We start from the raw sequence: 24805 nt of genomic DNA, 5'->3' as shown, positions 1-24805 counted from the left end.
TTGCTGTATTATTGCAAACAGATTGAATGATATTTCCATCTAAACCCAATTCAAGTGCAAACTGATTTCAAACTGACTCCATCTTTTTGCTGTTTTTCTACCAACTCGATGAACCAAAGTAGCTTTGAGGAAGGCAACTGCCTGAGCGATCGCAGACCCGATCCGCATCTTGAAGGTACCTTAAGTAGAAAAGTCAATTGCACACAATCACAGTAATTTTGGCCTGCAACTACTGTTTTCTCTAGTGTTACCATAGCATAATGCATCAGACTGATCTAAATATGGTAGATGTACTGTCACTTATAAGAAACTCGTTAGACACATTTTACAATTTGCAGACTTGTATCCAAAAGAGTCACGCCTATAAAATTTAAACTCTGATTCCAATTTGGCTTTGACCTCGTATTACACATGTGCTGCTCTCTGTAGGACACTCAAAACACTTGTAAATTCATCTTCTACCAGGACATTTAAGCATTTACACATGACTTCCTTCTGAATTGAAATACTGAATTGAGGGCGAGTGGGGGCTGAGTAATTAATACAATTTAGTTTGTTATGATTTTTGCTTCCAGCAATAACGGAAACAAGATAATACGGCTAAAAGGATGACTCTGCTGCTTTCATTCAATGGTTATGCAATGTTTTGTTTCTTTACAGCAGTGCACTTTTGTCCCTCTCTGAAAGCTGAAACTCCTTCACCGTTTAGTTCAGGCTGAGCCAAGACATTCTGGGGAAAAATCAAAGCCTTTGATGAGCAGATTTATTTAAGGGCCCTAAAGCTCTAATCGTTGTAGGTGAACCAGTGGAAACCCTAGTCGTGCTCCCTGTGGCTCCTGTGGAGGTCATGTGAGGAAAGTGAGCCTGCTGCCACCTGGGCCTCCATCTGTGCCCTGCAGGTGCACTTGCAAGGTAAGCTTCAAGGTCAAAAACACTCCACCACCCATCTACATATTTGGTTTTTGATTGGTTGGAGTTTGGTCTAAAATTAAAATTTAGTGGTGGTATAAGGCACTTCAATAACGGAATGTTTCTAAAGTTGACTAATGATTAATCATCTAAAAATGAGCACGACCTCAATAATAAACAAAATAATCAGGATTAACATTTCTGGCACAATCAGTTTGTTGTGGTGGTGTTTTTAACCATTTAAATGCTTGCAGCCTTCTTATATATGTTCCCTGCTTGTAATGAAACATGCTGGTCGGTATTCTCTTCGTCCGCATGGTTACTTGTTGCTTTCTGTTCCATTTGCCCGAACTGAACTTGGTAAAAGAGCTTTTGTCCATTTAGCACCCTCGGCTTGGAACAAACTGCAGAAGGAATGGAAAATGACGTGCTAAGTGCACGTCATTTTTAAGTGCTTTTAAATCTAAACTACGAATCCTTGAGGCCAAGTCCATAACATGCAACTGTTTCAATTAGATTGATTGTCATTTTAACTGGTTTTTTAAATTTATTTATTTATTTTTATTTGAATTTTATTTTATTTTATTTGTATTCTTTCACTTATTGTTGCATGTGTGTTGTTGCTGCCTGTGTTTGAGTAATTTCTGTAACTGTGAAACACCTGCTGCTGCCTATCTTGGCCAGGTCTCCCTTAAAAAGAGGTTTTTAATCTCAATGGGATTTTCCTGGTTAAATAAAGGTTAATAATAAAAATATTTATGTCAAGCATTTTTTTTTCTTAGTGTTGTACTCTGTACAGATAATGTGCGCTTACAAGGAGGACAAAGTATTAGAAGTAATAATCTGCCTGACACAGCAGAGGCTTTGTACTTTAAAAGTACATATAACCACATATATTATGCTGTAGGTGGAAAGGAAAATATAGAGGAGGAGTCAGAGCTCTGAAGGTCAATATGCAAACCAAGTCTGTCAACATCTGGCTACCGCATGTGTCCAACCGGTCTGTGGGGACACACCCACATACTGTAGTTACACCGAACATGTCGGTTCCAGACATGGACACAGTCTGCTGCTAGATATATGTTTCTGTTCTTCACTCCTATGATTGATCTTAACCACTCAGCGCTGCCTGTTTGGTTTGTCTGCAGCAGCATTTATGAAACAGCTATTTGCTTTTAATTTGACCATTTCCTCTTTTTTCTCTTGTGTTATTTTCTCTAATGCGCTCCATTAACTAAAAATGTCCATGGAATCTCCTGCACAAAATTTTAAAAATATGGGGTCCAGTTTTCTGCAGTGCAGAGCAATGTTGGGTTTGGAGGAGACGCAGGAGTTTTATTATGTGATCCAAGAAACACTCAGCACAGTGAACCACATACTGGTAAGTATGGAGTTGGAGATTTAGACTTAACCAAGGGTTTTGAACCTTTTGAAACAGGGTGCAGCCTCTCCTCTTAGGGCAAAACTATCCAAGTGAAATCAAGACTAAATTCCAAGTATGTTTTGGAAAGAAGCAATTTCCTCCAGTATCAGCAAACTCCTGTCCAATAACTACTGTAAGCCAGTGTACATGCACTGGGGAGACACCCCGTATCTTATTCATGTAATACAACACACTGGAATGCAGATGGGAATGTCAGTGATTGAGCAGAGGTGAAATGCGTATATATCAATACCAGTTATAATAACAGGGCTCACATGTCTCTTCTTAAATATCTTCAGTTTCAACAAAGCAGCGAGTTTCATTAACCAGTTTGTATTCTGTTTTCTGTCAAAACAGTTAGCCGGCACTCAAAAGAAATCCCAAATGTAACTTAAACGGTAAAAAAAAGAGGAGCTGGAATTAAAAGGTGATAGCTAAAGCGCTGGGAATCGAGGAAAGCAGGATGCCAAACCCGATAGGCGCGGTCAGACTCAGCTCTTTTTGGGCACTGAAGCAAACCTCTAAAAACAACATGCAGTAGTAGGCAAACTTCACTAAACCTGGTCCACAGAGTACTGAAAGAAGCCGGTTTCAGACTTCAAAGTTGTATGCAGAAGGGGGGAACGTTGAGAGCTCTGTTAAATCCTGTTCCAAGGTTATCAAGAATTTCTTGTCTTGTTTACTGTAGATTTTCGTGGTGTTTCACTTTCATTCACTTGTTTCAGATGTAGGAAGCAAAAGAGGAAAGTGGGATAAAGCAAAACAAAATCAACTGTCAGTGTGAAGCCTGACAAAGGCACTGCTGCATTTTCATGAGATCAAATGGTTTTTAAAAGACAAATATAGCCACTGATTTGATGATTGCAGCCATCTTGGCCTTTCTGAAACTGGATATGCACCATATTTGCACACAAGGGGAGTTTCAAAGTTTGCAAAACTAGCCAACTTTGATAACAAGGTGCATCTGCACTTCACTGTGTTTATGTTTCTCAAGTGACTCAAGAGTTTTTTGCCACATTGAATGTAGCACCACCACCGGTTGCTATGGAAAAATTGTATAAAAAGTGTATTCCCTGACTTGTCGGTAGTGACTCTTGGAGGTGGTTTCTGGCCATCGCTGGGTCAAACAGATTTCAAAGAAGGTGCTGCACCAACATTCTTCTAATTATCACTATGGTTCCTAGTGGATTGTCACAGTTGCCTACAGTTTTTCATGTTTGTCTACAAAAGCTCACTAACTACTACCCAAGTTAGAGTAAAACATGAAATAGTACAAAGGTGGACACAGTTTGCCTTCAAAGCAAAAGTTATGTCTTTTGAAACACTGGCTACAGAGCAGAGGTATAACTTTGAAGGCTACCCCAGCTCAGAAAGTTGTTTGGAGACAAGTCCGTCACTAGGATTCAAATTATGACCACAGCAATACTCTAACAACCAAAGCGACCACAAGGAGGTTTTTGCCAACTGGCTGGTGAATACACATTTTTCTCAAGTGATGGGTGATTCCCAGCAGGTCTGTAGGCCTGTGTGACGGAGGCTTTAGCAATCATTTTCCTTACAGTTGCCATCGGCCTCGTGGAACCACTCACAGCAGGTTGGAACATTCATTTTTCCTTCATTTAGGTGGTTGCCAGTTACTGGAGCCTTATTCACATAATCCTCCCCTGTCCCCATGATTGTTACATGTCCAAAATGGTGTATAGGTTATAGACATGTGGTTAGTGGTCACATGTCTACAAAACCTCAATATTAAATTGGATGTTAATTTTGGCTAGCAAAACGAAACAGACTTAAAACAATATAAACGCATACACAGAGAAACCGAACTTGGATTGGGCTTTAGTACAACTAAACACTGAACGTGACAAAAAATTATGTTAGTCAGTGTGGTTACTGTTTTTCTGCATACAACTTTAACAGTCAAGAAAAAACAAAAACCAGAATCCCTGAGAGTCCCAATTTCTTTTGCACCAGGCTGTAAACATGTTTATTTCTGCTCTAAAGCTGAGACTTTAAAAATTGTAGTCCATGAGGCTTGACTTTTCCAAGAGGTCTAAAGTGTGCTGCTTTTTTCAAGGCAAATTTTCTGTTTAAAAATAATATCCATAAATACAGGAAAAGGAGAAACTCTAGATTAAACAGTCAAAACACCAAAAAAAAGCCTCAGTTTGTGTTAAATGATAAATTCTAGCATTACATCCCATTTTAGTATTAAAATTTTACTCTTAGTTCTCGGAATTACTAAAATAATCCAAGTTCTCTAAAGAGGCTTCAACTCTAGAAAGTGGTACTTAAAAATTGAATAGTAAAGCCAGTTCTCATGACCTCCTCTGATCTTGGCAACAGTCTCAGCAGAGGAAATGGTCATCCAGCTGAGGTCAAACATACAGCAAGAGAAGAGAAATAGGCTTTGTGTCATACAAAGCAATGTACTGAGATAGTGAGGATGATAACGACAGAGGACCTCAAGGCAAATCAAGTTCGTAGTTTGTTTCTTTTTTCTTTTATAATTTTCTTTTCTTTTTTCTTTTGGTCGGGGTCTAAAAATAAGTATGTTGAAATCATCCAACTGAAGAGAGCAGACTGGCCACTGCAGAGCTCAGACTGAGATCCTTTCACTTCAAATCACAATCAGTTCATTCAGCTTCTCCCATCAATGGGGCGTTCTCTGTCGGCCAGAAACACACAAAGAAGCACATTTTTATCATACTTTATGCTGGGCTATAATTTTGCTCTGATCCATCAGATAATCAGATACACAATGATGTAAACCCAGAAATATGTGATGCATTAATGAATATAAATATCCTCCAACTCCAGACACCAAAAATCAACCTGTGGAGGCCAGTGCCATGTTGCTTAAGGTTTTTTTTTTTTTTTTTAACTCAGCTCTCTTGTAGGGCCATACATCAACATGGCCTTTCTCATTTAAGATAATTAGAGGTCCAGCAGCGAGCTCCACCAACCTAAGTGCCCATCCACCAGTACACTGTGCTGGATTCTAGCTTCAAGTCTGACGGGTATCATTCAACCATCCAAGCGGGAAAAAAAAATGTTTAAAAAAAATCTCAAGAAGTCATTACAATAGCTCTCTAATGTTTGCTACGCACCTTCTTGCTGTGTTAAAATGTAGCTAATGAGGAAAAAAAAATTATTATGCGAAGCAAAAAAAAAAAAAAGAAGAAAGAAAAAGATTTTCCATCAAGTGCATGTCACGAGAAAAGGTCAATGAAACACAGAGGCCTGTCTGCAGCTGTGTGCCGACTGCTTCCTCTTTCCGTTTACCTTTCTTTAGATGACTCAGGCTCATAATTTGTGTGTAGCAAACTACACACAAATTATAGAGCCGCCCCTTAGAAAATATAAAAAATAAAAGATGTGTGTTAGGGGGTTGCGTGTCACACCCGAGCGTAAAAAATTATCCATTATGGTCTGCTTGCAGGTTGATTGTGGTGAATCACATTCAGTGAAGGAGTATAAACAAGGCTGGAGTCAGCAAGAAGTACCTGAAACCCAAAGCCAGGCACTTACAGCTTGGTAGTTTGAACTTTAAAAAAGTTGCTTGGACTTGGAACTTATTTCTGTGTCTTTTGGATTTCCTCTGGAGTCGCTCCAGCGCTTCTCTAGTGTCCAGACTTCAGTTAGGCTCTCTGACTATCAGGAAATTTGCCAATAAGCAGGCCTGTCTGTGCGCCTTCCAGCCAAAAAGACACCCTCACTATAACCCAGCAAAGTCATCAGCCAGCTAAAATGCACTTCCTCTCCCACTCCCTTGCTGCATTTAAACCAAGACTCATCTCATGGCACAAGGTCAGAGTCTGGCTAAACTGGGCTGTGGTATATCAAAGTAATTGCTCGCTTTTCTCCTATCCAGTCATCTTTTAGCCCCTCGAGGCCAATAGCTGAGAAAACCTCTATACATTTCACCAGATTTTTTTTCTGTGCAATCTTTCTCCTCCTTCTCCAAACAAACAACCAAACAACTCAATAATTTAATAACTCCAGCCAGTTACTAATAACCAAGGGTTTAAAATATGACTTTAGCTAACTGTCCAAAGCATATCTCTCTGCCTGATCCTCTCAAATCTAAAGTTAGCCTTTCATTTACAATAAAGAAAGTCTATAAGACATTAAAACAGCTGATTTTATTATTTATCGTCCAGTTTTCCCTTCACTCTCTCTTTCAGCTTTTTTCCCCCAAAATACCCTGCAACACACGGCCAAGGCAAATATTCTCACCATCTGCCATGGCATGCTGAGGGTTTACAGAGAATCCCACAGCGCCACGGATGCAAATGACCTATGAAACCTAGAAAAAAAAAAAGAAGAAAGAAACAATGTATGGACACAGGTTTTGTTTGGCTGTGATAAATTGTAATGTCTGCAGAACAACTGCTTGTGGTTAGAAGGTTTAAATTTACACTTGCCAAGGGAATTTATAGTATTTTATAACGCATCAGGCTTTCCAGAAATTAAAAATGAAGATTTCCCATTATCCAGGTCATAATTGCACATATGCACGAAACTAATGAAAAAGTCTCAGGGCAAAATGTCATAAATTGCGGGAATGTTTGAAAGTTCCTCTTCTATGTAGTCTTAGTCTGGTCTGAAGCAGTCTGACTAATGTTAACAGGGATGAAAACCAGATGGGTGAGAGTGATGATAAGAGCTTTGCAGGGGGAAAGACCAGGAAGAAAAAAAAAAGAAAAAACAAAACAAAACACACCTCAAAGCTGTTCAGTTTCTTCCTTCAGGCCCCTGCTATGAATTACCAGCAGGGATCTATCTAGCTATGTGCTTTTAAAGGTAAAAGTGAAAAACTGTGCTTGTACTCGTGTGAAATTTACTGTAAAAGCAGCTTTTTTAGGGAAAAGAAAAGAAAATGACAGAGGGAGGGGGAAAAAAGGACAAATCCCATAGAGAGTGCCAGAGAATTACCTGAACCTCAACTAACACTCCTTTCTGGCTCCGAGTACAAATACCATGCAGATATTTGAGCAATGATCTGTGTATGTTTTTTTATTTTTCTTCATGGTGTTATCATGAAACTCCAGATGCTTCGTACCAGAGAGCATGCTGCTCACTGCACATCAGTGGACCAAAAAGAAAGAAAGAAACAACAGAGAACAGAGATCGAGTTACAGCAACATGCAGCACAGCACATGCACAGAAATTACTCCAATGCTCAAGGGAAGTTTGAATCCAAAAGTGTTTATTTGCACACTGTCTTTCTCTACTAGTATGCATGCCAGCATTTTGTTCAACCCACCCCCGACCAGCTATTGGGACCATTACAAATGAGACTGGGTTTGTTCCCCAAGGCTCCAGATAATGTAATGTTTAGTGGCCTGTGCACATTTTGGGAAGGGACAAAGAATAGGGTTCCAATAATTATATAGTTACACAAGTTGTCATACTGCCCACCGCCCTTTTTGTGTCTATTTACTTCGCACAATATGCCAACATATTGGGTATTCTTTACTACAGCTCAGAGAGTAAAAGGTGTGCGTTTATGACAAGTTACTGTCATTGATGCAGTCTGATAGTGAATAAGGCAATGACAGGAAGGTTTTGGGAGCAACCAGTTTCCGCCTGTGACAGTCAGCAGGAACTTCCAGGAACCACTCTCATACCAGACAGGGGATACATATTTTTGCTTAATGATCAGAGGTTGGTCACATAGGAAGTTCTGGGACCATCGGGAGACTTGAATCAAGAACCTGATGCTCTGAGGCTTGGTGCTCACCATTAAGCAGGAATAACAATTGAAGATGCAAGGGAGGAGGTGTAAAAGAAAGTGTTATATGCTGTGTTTTTCTAGTCTTCCTGAGCATGTCCTTCTTGCAAATTGAAGCACAAATTGATAAGGTGGTATGATAAGGTTGATCCAACCTTGCAAAGTGAAATGATGTAGTTCCTTGACAAAAAACAGTTTTTTTCCCCTTCTTAGAGTTTTTTTCTTATAATTTTAGCACATTCAATTTATTTTTAAGCTTAGAAATTCTGATTTTATTCCCTCAGAATGTTCCTGGAACCATAATTTCTTATTTTATCTTCAATGACACAGATGTGTAATATAGCGCACAGGCTTGGTAGTCAATTTTTAACACGATGCACTCTTGCTACACTGCTATGCCTAAAGTAAACCTCCCTTTTAGCTACACCTGGAAGGTACTCAGTTTAATTTTTCAGTTGCATGGCAGGTATCAGCATTTAGTTTCCATATATCATATTTCACATCCAGTTGTGCACAGTCTCTGCCCACAGCACACGATGAGTAGCTTAACCCTTAACCTACTGGAAAGATGTCACAGCCAGTTCTTCATCATGGCCAGAAGGGAAAGGACTCTGGTTCCATGCACACACACACACACACACACACACACACACACACACACACACACACACACACACACACACACACACACACACACACACACACACACACACGCCTGCTGATTAAACAGCATGTTGCTGAATACCTGCCTGCATTGTCACTAGTAACAATAATGCACTGCGGGAAATCAAACTGGCAACAACCCTGCTGAGGGGTTGATGAAAATGCCTACAGGGCTACTAGGAAGACATGGCTTTGTCTCTTTATGCACTATTAATGTTTGTGTGTGTGTGTGTGTGTGTGTGTGTGTGTGTGTGTGTGTGTGTGTGTGTGTGTGTGTGTGTGTGTGTGTGTGTGTGTGTGTGTGTGTTTTTTGAGGATCACAACACACTTGAGGCAGACAATTAAATTGAACAGCAGAGGGAAATAACATGCACAATGCTGTACCATTAAGAAAAAGCAATTATTTTCTTGTGTAGTATGGCAGTTGGTTCATTTATGTTACACCTTGTGCAATAATGAGGTCTTTAAATCTTGCAATGGGGCTGCTTCCTAAAATCCTCCAGAGCACCATAAAGAAACTCAATGATAACATAGAAACAAGCTAACTAACATTACTGTCTTTTATTCAAAGAGTCCCATAGTCATAACACAATTTAACTGGAAAGAGCAGTTATGATACAGATATTGGCCTGGAAAATGATGCTATTTGCAAATGTGTATTAGTCAGTCCTCATACACTCCAATTGTAGAGCAGGTAAGCAGGTTTACAGCCTGTGTCCCTCATACAAGAAATTTGATATAACTAGCCTGTTATATGAGTGGTTGTGGCGAAGTGAATAGACTTCTCGACCATGTTTGTGTTGTTATGCAAAGTGTTCTAACAGACAGCCCAAGAAGCACAAACTTGTTTTTTTGGTAAATGTAAATCAGTCAATGGAAATTAGCACTTCTGTGTCTGAGGGTATTGTTCTCAGAGTGAAATGGACAGAGTCCACTACTGGGTTGAGAACGACTTGCTGCCCCCAGTGGAGGAGTTTAAGTATGTTGCTGTCTTGTTCACATGTGAGGGGAGAGTGAAACACCTGTAGTAATGCGGACATTTTTCCCCACAACAGACCAGAACATAGAGTTGAGTGTAAAAGTAAACATGTTGATTTACTAGTTGGTCTTCTTTGCTACCATCAGCTGTGGCTACCAGCTCAGTCATTTGGGAGGGGCTCAGAGTAAAGCTGCTGGTCCTCTACACTGAAAGGAGCTAATGGAGGCATTATGATATTTTAGCAAAGAAACTCAGAGATATACAGATATACAAAGGGGAGATGTTGCAACTGTTTGAAAACTTTGTGGAGAAAACCAAAAACAAACCAACCCAAAAAACCCACTTTTGACCTCCTACGTGAGGCGTTTCAGACTGGGAGGAGGCCCTGGGGTAGACTGAAGAATAGCTGGAGAGATCAAATCTTTTGCCTGGCTTGGGAACACTTCAGTCATCCCAGAAGTGGTGGATGGTAGAGGCAGGTCTGAACGTCTCTTCTTAGATTGTTTTCCTTGTGATCTGGACCCAGATAGGTGGCAAAAAAAAAAAAAAAAAAGTGGCATGGATGTAATTTTTCTCCATTTATCTGTGACGTCTGTGGGTGTACATTGCTAACCAAGCTAGCTTATATTACCTGAGAAATTTGCATTCCACATACCAGTCCAAAATATGGTCACTTTCTAGCTCCGAAAACCCCACGTGGCAATAATCAAGACACAAGACTTCACAACAATAGATGATGGTGAATATGTCCATGTTGTGAAACAGAAAACAAACAAACAAAAATAAACAGACCATAATCTGGGGTAGACCTCACAGGATAAAAACACTTCTTGCTGAAGAATCTGCTCAACCTTTCAATCTATGGATCTACTGCTAAAAGAACTAACTAAAATACGCATTTTTGCACACTTGTAATGGTGGCCATCTTTCAGTGTGCACATAAATTAAAGCTTGAAAACAAAAGGGTACATTTTCTTCTTGTTAACATCAATGGTAGCTTCAAAACTCAAAGCTTGATTACCCCAGAAGACAAGTTAAAAAGCAAAGATGGCAAAAATAAATCAATGCTATTATTTTTTTTCTCAAGGCAAAAGCATAATTACAACTGGGGTTGTTGAGCTCTCTGCAATCTTCACCCAGTGTGTTTGTGTGTCTATGTGTGTGTGTGTGTGTGTGTCTACGCTTGCATGCATATATAGCTAAAAAAGTTGATTTACAAGGAATAAAAGGGTGTGAAAACCCACCAGAATAATCAACAGAGACCTGTGGTAAATACATTTGTGCAGTGGTATGAGCATCCACACTGCAAACACTATTAAAGCACAGCAATATTACAAAATGTCAACGAATATAATAAAAATCCCCAAAAAGCTCACTAAATGCATTTGAAAACAAAGGGGAAAAAAAGCACTTCAATCAAACAAATCCATCACAGTCAAAGCCAATGAGATGAATCGCCCAGGGATACAAAGTTTGATATTTCCGGCTACAGGTGTAAAAAAAAAAAAGAGAGAGAGAGAGAAGCAGTGCTTTCATAATTTTGTGTTTAAATATAACTGACGTTGCACAAAACGTAGCACAAATGATGAGACTTCAACATGACAAAATGGCTTGGTTGAGAGCACTGACAGAAAAGGCAAGCAAGGATGGCATGAGGTAAAAACCACAACTACGTATTTTCCTCTCCGATCCCCACATTTCAAGCCACATTCCTCTCAGAGTTTCTCAGAGAAAACAAACGTCTCGAAGCTCAGGGACCCAGCAGGGGAGACGCAATTGAATTCCTCAGAGGCTTCTGGAAAACGTCCCAACAGAGACGAGGAGGGTGCAAGGAAAGAGATTAAGCAACCCTTCACAACACTTTAAGACATCCCAGTCCCCCCCCCACACACACACTCTCTCTCTTAATAATGTCCAAGGACTCAGGACTGGAAGTTACAGGGTTTGGTCCAGGTCTGTGACAGAGATTGAGAGAGGCAGGTTTGTGGCCTTAGAAAGGTTTAATGAGGAGCCATGGTTTACACTTAGCAAGGGGGGAGAAGTCTCATTTAGGATATTGAAGCTGACACTGAAGAGTTTTAGCTCCAGGCTAAACTCTCGGCATGCCAGAATGTAATACTGAGGAATCACTTAGCTCCAGCACACATTTCACTCTGCAAACAGAGAAGTTATCTGTAAAAAACACTGTGAGTCGGTTTTAGCTCCCTTATTATGGACAACTGATCTGCTTTCTGGGGTCTTGTTTTATTCTCTGAAATACAGAACCTCCTGTATTTCCCCAACACAATCTACCTTACTGGTGACTTTTTAATGTCCTACACCAAGGGGACACCTCAACTCAAGTTAACTATTCCCCTCAATCATTGAGTGATGATTTACAGCAGCATAGACAGCCAGAACAAGAAGCCCCACAGTCTAATAAGTACACATATAAACCTGTCTAGCTTGTTCAGTTACATCTGACTTTTTTTTACTTGTGCTTCATCATGTGAGGTTGTATTTTTCCTGTGTTCGAGAGAGAGAGCGAGAGAGGGAGAGAGAGAGAGAGAGTGAGAGAGAGAGAGAGAGCGAGAGAGAGAGAGAGAGCGAGAGAGAGAGTGAGAGAGAGAGAGAGAGCGAGAGAGAGAGTGAGAGAGCGAGAGCGAGAGCGAGAGAGAGAAAAGGAGTCAGGTTTTGATTAGGAAAAAACAGGACTGGTGGCTGATTAAATCAGACCCTGAAGCAAACTCATGTGTCCAACAACAACACGTGTCACCCTTAACACCTTCTAGAATCTCATCCAGAGTCATTTTTCCAAATAAAACAAAAGGTCCACAAATCGGTTTTGGCATCCCTCCAGTCAGCCAGCTGCTGGCGATAATCCTACCAGTGTTTTCTTTTTCTAGCAGCTGGTGTTACCATGCCAAACTGGAGCTACTTTTTACAGCATCAAAAATGCCACAACCCCCGTCAAATACAGGATATAATTCATCTCCCATTTTGCAACATAAAATGACCAGACGAACTTGTAAAATCAGCAGTGAAAACTTCACCACAAGCCCACCTCAGTGGCCACGGCAGGCTGCTCCAAACAATCCAGGAAAACTACTAAATTGGTGGTTTTGTACAACAGTGAAGCAGGGGGGGTGCAGTGATTACCCTAAATGGGGCCCAGCTCTTCCATCACTGGCTTTAGTAGTGCATCACGGGGGGACTTCATTTACCCCAATTACCAAAAAAAAAAAGGGGGGATATCGTTTGCAGCCAAGCAGTGCAGGACAGTGTTTGCTCATTCACAGGCTGTCGGCGTAATGCGAAAGGCTTCTGTGGGAGACGGATGTGGGCCTGTATTCATCTTTCTCTCTCCCAGTGCTGCAGTCTCTCACAGTGAGTGCAGCACCACGTCTCCTTTCCGTCCCCCAGTGGGGCCCTGTTTACTTCCCTTCTACCCCCATCCCGCTGCCTTTCAGAAACAAGCTCTCAGTGATTGTCTCTGCACCAGAAAGAGTCTATACCGCTCACACACTCGTTTCCTCCTTCATTGCTCAAGGGCAGCTTCGTCTGTGGGCCTCTCTTTGAACTCAGCAGTTTTAAATGCTTCCACGTGGCTCCACGTGCACAAGCCCAACTTAATAGCAATATAACCCAATGCATGGTTCTACCAAAGCTACTTGCTCAAGTCGGAAGCTGAATGTCTGGAAAGCAGAGGGAGAACTGTCGACATATCACCTTTTTACATCTGTAAAAAGATGAATCATCACCGATCCTCTCTCTGCATTTACTCTCCTAGCTGGTTAAACACTGGGGACAGCTAAAGAAAGAAAGAAGAAGCTGAAAGGAAAGTCAGTCCACAGTCAGAAGTCCCTTTTTGAGATCTCTGACCACAGGAATGAGACAGTGAATGCCAGCCATTACATAATACAGCACAGTTCCTCGGTTGGAGACTCATGCTAGCATGCTGCATCCATATTTTCCCCCAGCTTGGGTCACTTCATGTGGATTGCAGAAAAGACTCATGCATTTGTATTAGATTCACACTTTATATGTATCCTAACCTTCTGCTAAGCCCTGCTTTGGTTAGCTTTTTAGGTGCACATCAGTGGTCCGCAGGTGCGCATGCACTGTCAAAATAAAAAAAAAATAAAAAAAACGCACACCAGATTAGTTGCCCGCTAGAGTGGGAACTTCATATTTCTAATTTCAATCAAAGAGTGTTGAACTGTTCAATATATCAATTGCAGCCAACTGCAGAGCTAATATGTTCAAGTTAAGCTCACTGATTTCCTGATACAGCCTGAAAATTTTAGAAATGCTTATTATGATTAAGTGTAAACCATTTTCTAAATAACTTGGGTGAAGATCATATGAACCATTTTCTGCTACAATTAGCCATAGACCATCAGAGCACTGGATGTAGAAAAAAGTCACGGCATGCTAATATTTCAAGACAGCAATGGTTTACCTCCTTAAAAATGAGCACTTGGTAAAATTTTTAATTAAAAATATATTACAAATTAACCTAAATTACAAAAAGAATGTGAAGAAACTCTTGTTGTAGATGTCTATGTATTTGGTTGATTAATTTAGAATCACTGTGCTGGTACATGACCCAGTTTGGGGCGATTTTTAGGTGTTGGACTAATGGCCTCACATTTGCTTCTAGAATACTTTAGTATACAGAGGAGTTCATGGTCAACTTAATGGCTGCAAGGTGCCCAGTATCTGCCATTGCCAAACAAGCCCAAATCATCACCCCTTCACCACCGCACATCCTGTCATGTTCTTTGTGGAGAGAAAAAGGCTTTCTCTTGGTAACACTTCCAAACAAGACATACTTTTTCACTTGATTTCTAACTGTGCTGTAATGAAATTTAACATTTAACATGCTATCTGGGGCTTACACAGTCTCAGAAGTTACCATGCTGTCAAGCTGACATCTGCCTTTATCCTCATATAACAACACTTGGTACCCTGAGATGGGATGAGCTTCTTCTCATATTGAGTGTCAGCTCAATATGAGAAGAAGTACTGCCCAGGGATATTTTACTTGTGTGCACTCTTTGATTCTGCTTGATTTCTTCTTATCAAACAAGATGAAACAAGCCTGCAGGCAACAGGTTTCTTTTTTAGCCTTTTTTAGACTCCCTCTCTTGCCACACCTTCACATTTTGATGATGGAGGCCATGCTGGCACACCTTATCAGGCATGTTAGATAGCTAATGATATTGCAGGCAAGTACCATTTGAGACAGTATTGACAGAGGTATGTGTACATCATGATGCAAGTTGCTTCAGTAGCTTTCACAGGCACTACCACAACATCTTTCATATTGCCCAGTCAAAATCTGATTGCATTTATTTCCGTTTTTGGAAACTAGACGATGCAGAGAAAGAGTGCAGTCGATGGCCAATTTCAGGGCTACACATGTACCACTGTGGTCATGATATTATTTAATCAAATTCATTTCTTGCTCCCATCTGTACCATAGTCATTAAAAGAAGGATATCACAACCCCAAATCTAATCAAATATTTACTTTTATTATTTTACTGTCAATCTTAGGCGACTGAACCACAGGGTGGGTGGTAGCATGCACACGTGCGCATATGCCCGTGAAGTCAGATAGTAAGTCCATAAAACATGGTTTAGGGTGGCCCAGGGAACCAGTATCATTATAGATTTAATGTTACAATGGTAGATTAGGCAACGACTAGCAACACACACACATGCGAAGAGAAGAGAAGAGAAGAGAAGAGAAGAGAAGAGAAGAGAAGAGAAGAGAAGAGAAGAACCATCTTTAACCATTACCTTACTTTGGTTTCACCCACACATTTAAACTACTGCCAGAAGATCTGCCAACTTTAAAAGACATAAAGACACATGAGTAGAGTTTGGCTCCAAATTCTAAAACCCATTTTCTCATCTCTTATCACTCTCTCCCTCTCTCTCTCTCTAAATGAATTTTAGCAGAGTTAAAATGTGCTTTGGGGTAAAACAGTGCAGAAGAGGACATAAAAAAAATTAAAAAAAACATGCCGCTGGGCAACCCAGAGTTTAAAAATATCTGGCACTGCACAATATTTTAACTGTCTGGTTCTCTGAATAGTAATGCACTAAAGGAAGGCTACATTAAAACTAATTTCCTCTTCTTAGGGCCAAATAGCCAAGGTCTGCGTGCTGGAAGTGCAACAATGAGGCAGTCATTCCTGTTTTTGAGGAGGGAAGAACCACAATCAATCCACATAGATATTCTTAGCTGAGTAGCAAGGTCAGGATTTTTAAGCTTTTTGGCCACATGATACCAAAGCAGTGTCCTTAAAGTGGACCTGTTACAGTAGTGGATGTCATTTTAAGATCAGGAAATGCAACAATAATTCCTGTGGGTCTAAAGCTCAGGCCTCAGACTGCTCTAAACACTTGGTAACAGGCAGTTTTTTCTACTCTTGTACATGTATGATGTCAAAAAAAGAGGATATCCTTAATATGGTCAACTAAAGCACAGAAGCCCCACCCACATGCTGGTCAGTAATTCTGTTACTGACTGGCAGCCAATCAGAAGAAACTTTCTTTCAGACAGTGGATGAACTGAGGAGCTGCACCAAGGTCCAGCACAAGATGAATAAGGATCATTTAAACTTTGAATGATGCAAAATGACTCCACTAGAGTCCAATAATAAAATAATGGAGCTGGAAATCAGCATAATAGGCCCCCTTTAAAATGATTATGATACATGCATCCAAACCAGTAACAGGGAAAATTCAACTTGCCACAGTGTCACTGTCATTTTAAGTAATTTTCTTGTTCGTTCTGCCTTTTAAGATCTGTCCTTTTATACTGGTTCCTTTTACATGACTCTTTCACTTCCAAGACAGTGGACACTGACAAAACAAAGGCCCATCCATTTGAAATGTCAACTGCTTCACTCTGGAGCTAAGGAGTGAGTCTGTGTGCGTTCCTGCATAATTTGGCGGGGGACTTGTAGCTCATTTATCACAGGCCTTGGGGGACTGCTAGTCTATCAAATTATGTGGTCTATTCTTCCATCATCCTAATCCTCATAACCATCCCCCCCAGAGTCCTGTATCTTTCCCCAGCTCTCTTTTTAGACAAAAAAACAAACACTCACATAAGGTCAGGAGCTGATGCAGATCATAAAGCCACAATCCAATCATGCAACAAAAACCTTTATAGACTGCTTATTGTGACAGAGCACGCTCAAAATACTCCACCATCCTCTCATTCATGCCATCGTTAATAAAGAAACCTAAAGTCTGGTTTAATGTGGCTATACTGGAAATACTTACAGGGATTAAGTTCAAGCAAGCATCGTGCTAGACAAGACAATACAGGCAAACAAAAACCACTAATCAACAGGTAACAGGAATAATGCAAACTCCCAATTAAATCGTCTGAGATGGACTCAAATGGGATGTAGGAGTGAAAGCTCCAGGAGGCCACATGTGGCTCCATATGTGTAGGTCTTAACCACCTGAGGCATTAAAGGCATCATCTAAGACAATGATATTTCTTAGTGAGGGTGGGTCCACAGGGGACAGGCATAACAGAGACCTCATATTTTTCAACATAATGCAGAGAGCTCAAGTGTGAAAGCACTGCAGATGTCTGGCAAATAAAGGGACCAGCTGCAGGTGCCATCATCGAGGACCCCAAGGGAGTAAGATATGTCCAAACTGTAGCTAAATGTACAAAACAATAGGCTGAAAAAAAGAAAGAAAAGCATACTATATACACTCAACTGTGATGTGGACTTTCTGTCATTTTCACAGAATAAAACAGTTTTTTCTTTAGTACTTCGGGAGCCTCATCTTACTCGCACATCTTATAAAAAGTATATAATTTTTTTCTCCCACATTTTAGTAGCTTTCTGTCTCTCAACACTCCTGAGAGGTGCCCTTCAATATATTCAGGCTTTCTTTGTGCAAGCTGGCTAGATAAAACATCCTTTATCCATTTTCTTAACCACTTGTCCAAACAGAATCACGGGGGAGAAAACCTATTCAAGAAGTTAAAAGATGAGGGACGGACCTAGAGACAGAACAAGATGGACCGACCTAACATACCAATCAGTCGTCAGCAGTTTTCTTTATTAACCCAGGTTTTCTTCACACTAAGTGTGGTCACATAAAAGTCACAGACTCTAAGGCAAGCCGAGAAAGTACCATCTACGTTAGAAGACCTGGTCATAAAGTGTTAGGGCTATAAACACTGAATGTGTGTGTGAATGGGTGGATGACTGGTTGTGTAAAGCGCTTTGGGGTCCTTAGGGACTAATAAAGTGCTATACAAATACAGGCCATTTAGTCTTTTAAATCTATAAGTGTAAAGTATAAATGTGCCTACTTACCACTCTGAATATGGTTTATGTCTAACGTGACAGCTGACATTAGAGCCCTTAAATGTGATTTTAAGAAAACTGGACTCAAACGGTCCACTACTAAAAGAATATGTGGAAATCCTTTTAGCATTACTAAACAATTTTATTGATTAATACCAATAATCTGTAATCTGTGACTCGGGAGAAATTTTCAGGAAGAAAAAAAAAAAAAGCACCTTTTAACAGTTGGTGTTAATCTTTAACTCTGAAAATAACCTGTTCGGGTTAAGCCTGCTGTACCAGTTCCTTGGGAGCTCGAAAAGCATCACCATACCTCACCCTCTTAATCTTCCATTACAGTGCACACCTGAGTTTCCCCAAACCTGGCTGTTTATAGTGAACAGAGATATACATTCAATCTATGAGGCTAAACTGGCCTTTGTGGGGTTTGGAAACTGGGAGGAAACTGGTACGTGAGGAAGAACAAACAGAGTATTTGTTGGGGATTATTTTGAGCTATGGATTAATAACGGTGTTCCGGTGGTCATTTCCATCAGCAGGCTGCTGTAGGTGGGACTGAAATGTAAAAAAAAGAAAAAGAAAAAAAGAAATGAAAATAATGTGTTTTTCAGACAACAATAGAGTCCTGTGGTGCACAGGAATAGGACGGGCTGCATTTTCGTTCAAAAGAAAAGCTCATTAGTAAGATAAATGCATTGCTTCTATTGCATCCTTTAAGGTGGTAGTATAATTGCTTTAAAATTAATAAATTTTCTCCCTCCGAAGGAAGGGAGTATGTAATCCACTATGTTTGTTTATGTGTTTGTTAACAGTCTAGCATCCACATATCATTTTTAAGTTTTGTGTGATGGTAGCTCGAACTGTTTTAATTAGGTGAAAATCAGGTCATCAGGAAAATCTGTGAAAACTTTCAATTACCCACAATTTTTTTGTATCGTCTTCAGACTTTTAAACAACTTACTAACCTTCGGGGGACACGAGTACTTAGGTTGGCTAAGCACCTTGACCGTGACCTTCGTTGTTAGCACCCACGGTCAAAGCTGACCTTACCAAAAAAAAACAGAAAAGAAAAAAAAAGGAAAAACACACAAAATAACGGGTAATACACTGGTCTTATTGATTATCGTTGCTATTGCAGATTTTGGTATGTAGGTTATTTTGCTTCCCCTTAATAACGGATGCTGTGGCCTGTTGAGAATGTGAAATGGTTTTACTTGTGAGTCACACGGCAAAGTCTGTTAATGCCATGCAAGAAAACAATCAGAGGAGTAGGTCAAAAGTTTAAACCTTTGTGCATGCTTGAAACTGTCTGTGTTGAAAGCTATACTGTTAGTTTATGCTCCATTCAGCATGTATGCAAACAAAAACACAGACACACACATGCACGCACATCCTGTCTACCTTTAATTATTAACCAGCTGGGCGTGACCTCTACCACTACCTCCATCTCTGCCTCTTTTACACATTAATAATGAAGACTGAGTGTGTCTGTGCCTCTGTGTGTGTGTGTGTGTGTGTGTGTGTGTGTGTGGCCTCAGTGGTCACTAATGCAGTGTGTGCCTACGTCATGTCATGTCATGATGTTTTATTAATGTGGTGTACACTCAAATAATATACATTTCCAAAGATCAGCTGAAAGAAAAAGGCTGATAGATATAAATAATAAAATGTTAACTATCAGTAAACAAAGTGCTGAACGCACAAGATGATCTGCCCAGTCTGTCCTGATTTCAGGAGAAGTTTTTAATGAAATTTTGTCTCTTTGCCTCTGAACAGCAGAGTGCAGTTAAAAACTCTGCAGGGTCTTCTTTGGATCTAATGGATTCGACATTAGCTCTCACGGGAAATCTGAGAGACAGAGTCTGTTGATGGTCCTGAACAGACTCCAGACTGGAAGCCTGAGGATACAGCTTCATGAACACCAGAAATATCATAGGAATCACAGACAGTTGAGCATGAAAGACAGAGAGGCTCATATTAAGAACGTGGCTCTGATCTTAGAAATGTGTGTTTATAAAATAAAGATGTCACAGCAGTCCATTTTCAGTGGGGTTTTTTTTGTTGACCCCTGCTGTACATACACTATTAATCTTCCCCATAACTGAAGTCCTAAATTTATTTTCCATGACAAGCCAATTTATTTGTCCTGGTCTGTAGAACAAAATTCTGGGGTCGGCTTCACAAAAAGATCCGGCCTGTGGGATTAAACCAGTCTTAATTTTGTTCTTATATTACTCTAATGCGGGTTAGACTGATTAAAGCTAAAATAATTATACATCTTACAAAAAGGCTAACTCAAGTTAAGATTGATGTTAAGGTAAGAATCAACAAAGGAGGAAAACTCAGAATTTGTGGTTTGCTAACACTGCTATGGCAAAACCACTCAGAGGGGAAGTTGTCCTTGGATGCTGCAGGAAATATAGAGCAGTGAGGTCATCATCAGCCATTCTTTCTTGCTTGGCCACAATAACAAGGAACAGCATCAAAACTCTGATACATATTTGCGTTTGTTGAGATTTTATACAAACAGAAACTTTCCTACACTGCTTACAACATCTACTATTGCAATAAAGTGAAACATCCCTGCAACTGGTCATGTTTTTCCTCATAATTCTCTGTGCCACACAATTTATATAGATTGCAAGATAGTTAACGACTAAACCGCTTTGATGTAACTGGATGAATCAGGCATTTATCTTAGTGGAAGTGAAACCAGCTAGGGAACAAAGGGTCGACACAGCCAAATGCCTCGAGTCACCTTCATGTGACACATCCCTGTTAAATGAATAATTTGTGCTCTACTGTTTTAACTGATGCAAAAAGCTACTGCTAATATTGATCAAAACATGTGCGAAGCTTCTCAATATGTGCAGCTTCAAACTGAAGAAAGTGTTAGGCCCATACAGTTAGCCTTCCAATTAATAGCTAGCCAAGACTGCTAAAAATATAAATCATTATTGTGGTTCTTGTAAATGCACATTTTATGATAATCTTGAGACTGCACATTAACCAAATCCATATTTCTTCAGGAAGACTGATTATAGAGCGTGACTGCAATCAGCGCAGCTGTGATGCTACTCTGCTACATGTGCTGCAGATAGTGCTTTTTCTATTGTAAACATAGTACTGGAGCAACTGCTGTTTGAAGCCCAGAAAACAGAAGCACTATGTCCTCTAAACACAACCTTTTAGCTGAAACTTGTCTATATGAAAACACTGCACAGGATCTATTTTCATTTAGTATGCAAAAATCAGATTTACTTTGAGTGCAGGTTTGGCATTTCAGCCTGCAGAAGACTTGTTTAAACAGGCTGAATTAATGTGCACTCCTAACAAACTAGCCCTTGATTTTGGAGAAATATCTTCCTTTCCTTGTAATTGGTCTCAAAAGTGGTTTAAAACGAAGAACAAATTCAAGAAATCAACCCCAAAAAGCTTTAGTCAACATTACAACAACACTATGTCTGCATTGTTCTTCATGTGTTAAAAAATAATACTAAAATAAAATGTATTTTTAAAATTTATTGCCCCTCTCCTGCAGCAGCCTGAGGTTTGCTGATAACAAGATGGTTAATGAGCTACCCTTCTACTTTACCTCCACTGCAGTGAAAAAATGCCCAGTCGAGTGCCAATGCTAGTGAAAGCTGCAGGCTTATCTCCTGATTCACACATTAAACTGCACCTACTGCACAAATACACTGGAGGCTATTGTAACAGGAAAAAACAGATTAGGTGAGTCAGGCTCAATAGACAATGTCTCCATTATTTCACCAAATTTGTAAGAAGCACTGAAAACAACTGTCATTAATTTGGTTGGTTCACTTTCCATGCTCCATGTTTTTCTGCTCTGTTCTCGCTTCTCTCCTTCTAGTTCATCTTTTATTGCCTTCACTGTCATTTCTCCTGGTCTACATTTGGCTTTTAAAACAGCAACAAAAAATAATAAATAAATACATAAAAAATATTACTATTTTAGTTTCATGCTGCTGTTTTCACCTGATACTTCTGCTCTCCTGTGGTGTAAAGAGTGAAGCTGAAACAGGTTCCAGAGAGACAGACCAACTCATACGTGTGTGAGAGGCTGTGAAAGGAGTTGAGGACAGAAATAGATAGAGAAAAGAGCTCCCTGATATGAAGAGGGCTGCTGCTTTGTGGAGAACATCAGTTTGTGGAGACATCAATTTAGTAGTATTCACACGCAGATGACATCCCCTCACACAGACACCAGATCCCAGGCCACTGTCAAACTGTCCAATCATCCACTCAAACACATCCTGAGGCACTTTCACTCCAACAACCGCATGCATTCTTGGCCATTTCATGAGGACCAATTACAGCCCCACAGACCAGCAGCTCTGAATGTTCGAGAAGCCAGCTGAGACAGTGATTCTTTCTGGATTCTCTCTTGATTATCATCACAAAGACTCCCTAAATCTGAAGCTGAAAATACAGCAGCTGTTTTTTTTAAAAACATGCAAATCACCAAGGAAGGCTTGAAACCAAACTCTGTGTCAGCCTGCAGCAGACATTAATTCTGAAATTCGAGGATACGCCCACCCTGAGATGACATACCACAGTACCACAGCAGCAGCAATGTGATTAAAACTGCTGGCTGTGCCGCCTCTCACAGGACGCCTTTTAAAAAAAAAAAAAAGCATTAGGAAGTCAGGGAGCACAAGTAGACACGCATGACATACCCAAGCTAACAAGGAGATTCAAAACACATGCAAATATTTATGAAGCACGGTGAATACTGGCTACAGTAATATACAGTTATGTATGTTTATGATGGAGTAAATGACAGAAGAGGGAGGCTTAAGGCTAAATAAAAGCAAAGAAGAAGAAAATGAAAACTTAGGAACACAGGACAAATGCAGGACTGCCTACTACATATACACATGCCATAACAGCACTCTTTTTATAAAAAGCAGGCTTAGAGTTTAGAAAAACGGAAGCTGCTGGGAAGTAGTCAAAAAAACAGAATAAAGTCTGCCTCTGTCTGCAAATCCAAAACAGGAGTCTGTAGGTGTGGTGTGCTCAGACAGGAAGCTGGCTTCTGTCCCACTTCCTGTGTATCACAAGGAAGTGGAGATTGAAGATAAGACTCAAGGTGGATGGAACAAAATGAACCATCTCTATGGAGCAAAAACTGGTGATGAATTCCATGAGGACTGTGGAAAAATAGTTTAATATTTTACCCTCCTTTTCTGCTTGCATCAGTTAATAAAGTTACAGTTTAGCAAGAGGGTAATAAATAAATGACAAACACATGCTTAGATGAAGAGAAAATGGAGAGAGGCTTAAGGAAACAAACCAATATCTTATCTGAACATTGAAGGCAATAATGTCACTCTGCAAATGCTTCCTTTTCATGATGCCAAAAATCAAAAAAACAAAGACTATGAAAGTCATTTTGCACATTCTGAACAGAAGCACGGGTTTATTCTTTGAGGCTTTTGTGCTAACCGAGAGCAGCAATGGTTTTATAACAGGCTCTTAGGTAATAAATAAACTAGAAGGGCACTTTGGAAGCACATCCTCCACCAAGTACAGAGCAGCACAGACAATTACACAGTTATCGTGAACTGCAATAGTGAAATGCCAGTGGATCGCCAACCAATAGGGCGAATACAACTGAAGTATCCCTCATCTTGATATTGAACCCAGACTTGCTCTCAAGTCATCCATCCATGAGTGAATGTTGCTTGTAGTGAAAAGTGTAAGTCCCAGTCCATTTACCAAATGAAATGAAAGCATGTAAATATTTTAAAAAGCAAAACAAAAAAACAAAAAAAAACAAATATGGAAATTTGATGGGTTAATGGAAAGAAACTAAACTCATGCACTGCTTATTTGCAATAACAACACACAAGGAGGTTCTACCAAGCTGAACACCTGTTTTACTCCCATCACAACCACTGCTGTGGATATTTTCATGGACAGTAAGATGTGTGCAAACCTCACACATCCACTCTTCACTTCCCACATGTTTATTTTAAATCCCTCTGGATCACTAAAGTATGCCTGCAATAATCCAACATTATGTTACTCACCGATATCTGGAAGACTTCCTGTGTGTCATCAAGCATCTGCACCCTCATGGAGACTTGGCGTCCTGGAGGCTGGGCAGGAGGGCGCAGACCTGGCTCTAGGGTGGACACTCCAAAGCTTTCAGGAGCGCCCAGCCTGTGCCCGGCTGTGGACGACCTGTCGGCTGGTTCGACCATGATGACAGACCTTACAGTAAGAGGCTATCGAGCTGCAGGGACCTCTGTTCACGTCTAGTGGAGAAAGAAAAGAGAATTTTCTGAAAATGTGGGATTGGAGTTTGTCTCTTTGTATGCTTTGGGCCCTCACTATAAACAGTACAGTTGCATCACATCCTGTGTGTTAGTAAATCTGCATGCACAATTTCCTTAAAAGGCATCCTGATACTGTTTTTATAGGAATTCTAAATCCCTTTTGTGGGTGTCTGAAGGACTAAAAACGTCATTAGCATTTTAAGAAACACAGGCCAAACTGCATTAATGCAAACCCGAGAGATCTCTTGAATAACTGGAGATGAAGGACGCTTGAAACATGAAAATAAAGGACCTGTGCACCTTATTTAAAAAGAAAAGAACAGAAAAGAAAGGGAGTAAGAGGTTCTTTTGTGGCACTTTGCTTGGAGAGAAACTCCAAAGTTTAATTACTTCAAGAAATGTGTGAAATGTCTTCCCATATTTATCCAATCTTTGCTTTAAATTGGTCTTACACAAT

The 24805-nt window shown here is 40.1% G+C and overlaps 1 protein-coding gene across 5 annotated transcripts in view; it reads right to left on the bottom strand.

Moving 5' to 3' along the window:
- The window catches only part of LOC146491871 (FERM, ARHGEF and pleckstrin domain-containing protein 1-like), an 83297-nt gene that overhangs the window by 50188 nt on the left and 8304 nt on the right, over positions 1-24805 (bottom strand). For 4 of the 5 annotated variants that reach the window (XM_085150472.1, XM_085150469.1, XM_085150468.1 and 1 more), the window contains exon 2: positions 24100-24327. In XM_085150472.1, coding sequence (XP_085006598.1) covers positions 24100-24273 — 174 coding nt within the window. In that variant the 5' untranslated portion in view covers positions 24274-24327. The remainder of the gene's footprint in view (positions 1-24099; positions 24328-24805) is intronic. The other variant, XM_085150470.1, reaches the window with a different exon arrangement.

This window comes from Neolamprologus multifasciatus, chromosome 23 (genome assembly GCF_963576455.1).
Source record: "Neolamprologus multifasciatus chromosome 23, fNeoMul1.2, whole genome shotgun sequence".
Taxonomy (NCBI): domain Eukaryota; kingdom Metazoa; phylum Chordata; class Actinopteri; order Cichliformes; family Cichlidae; genus Neolamprologus; species Neolamprologus multifasciatus.
Note: the sequence above shows the minus strand (reverse complement) of the source record. Positions and strands in the feature narration are given on the sequence as shown.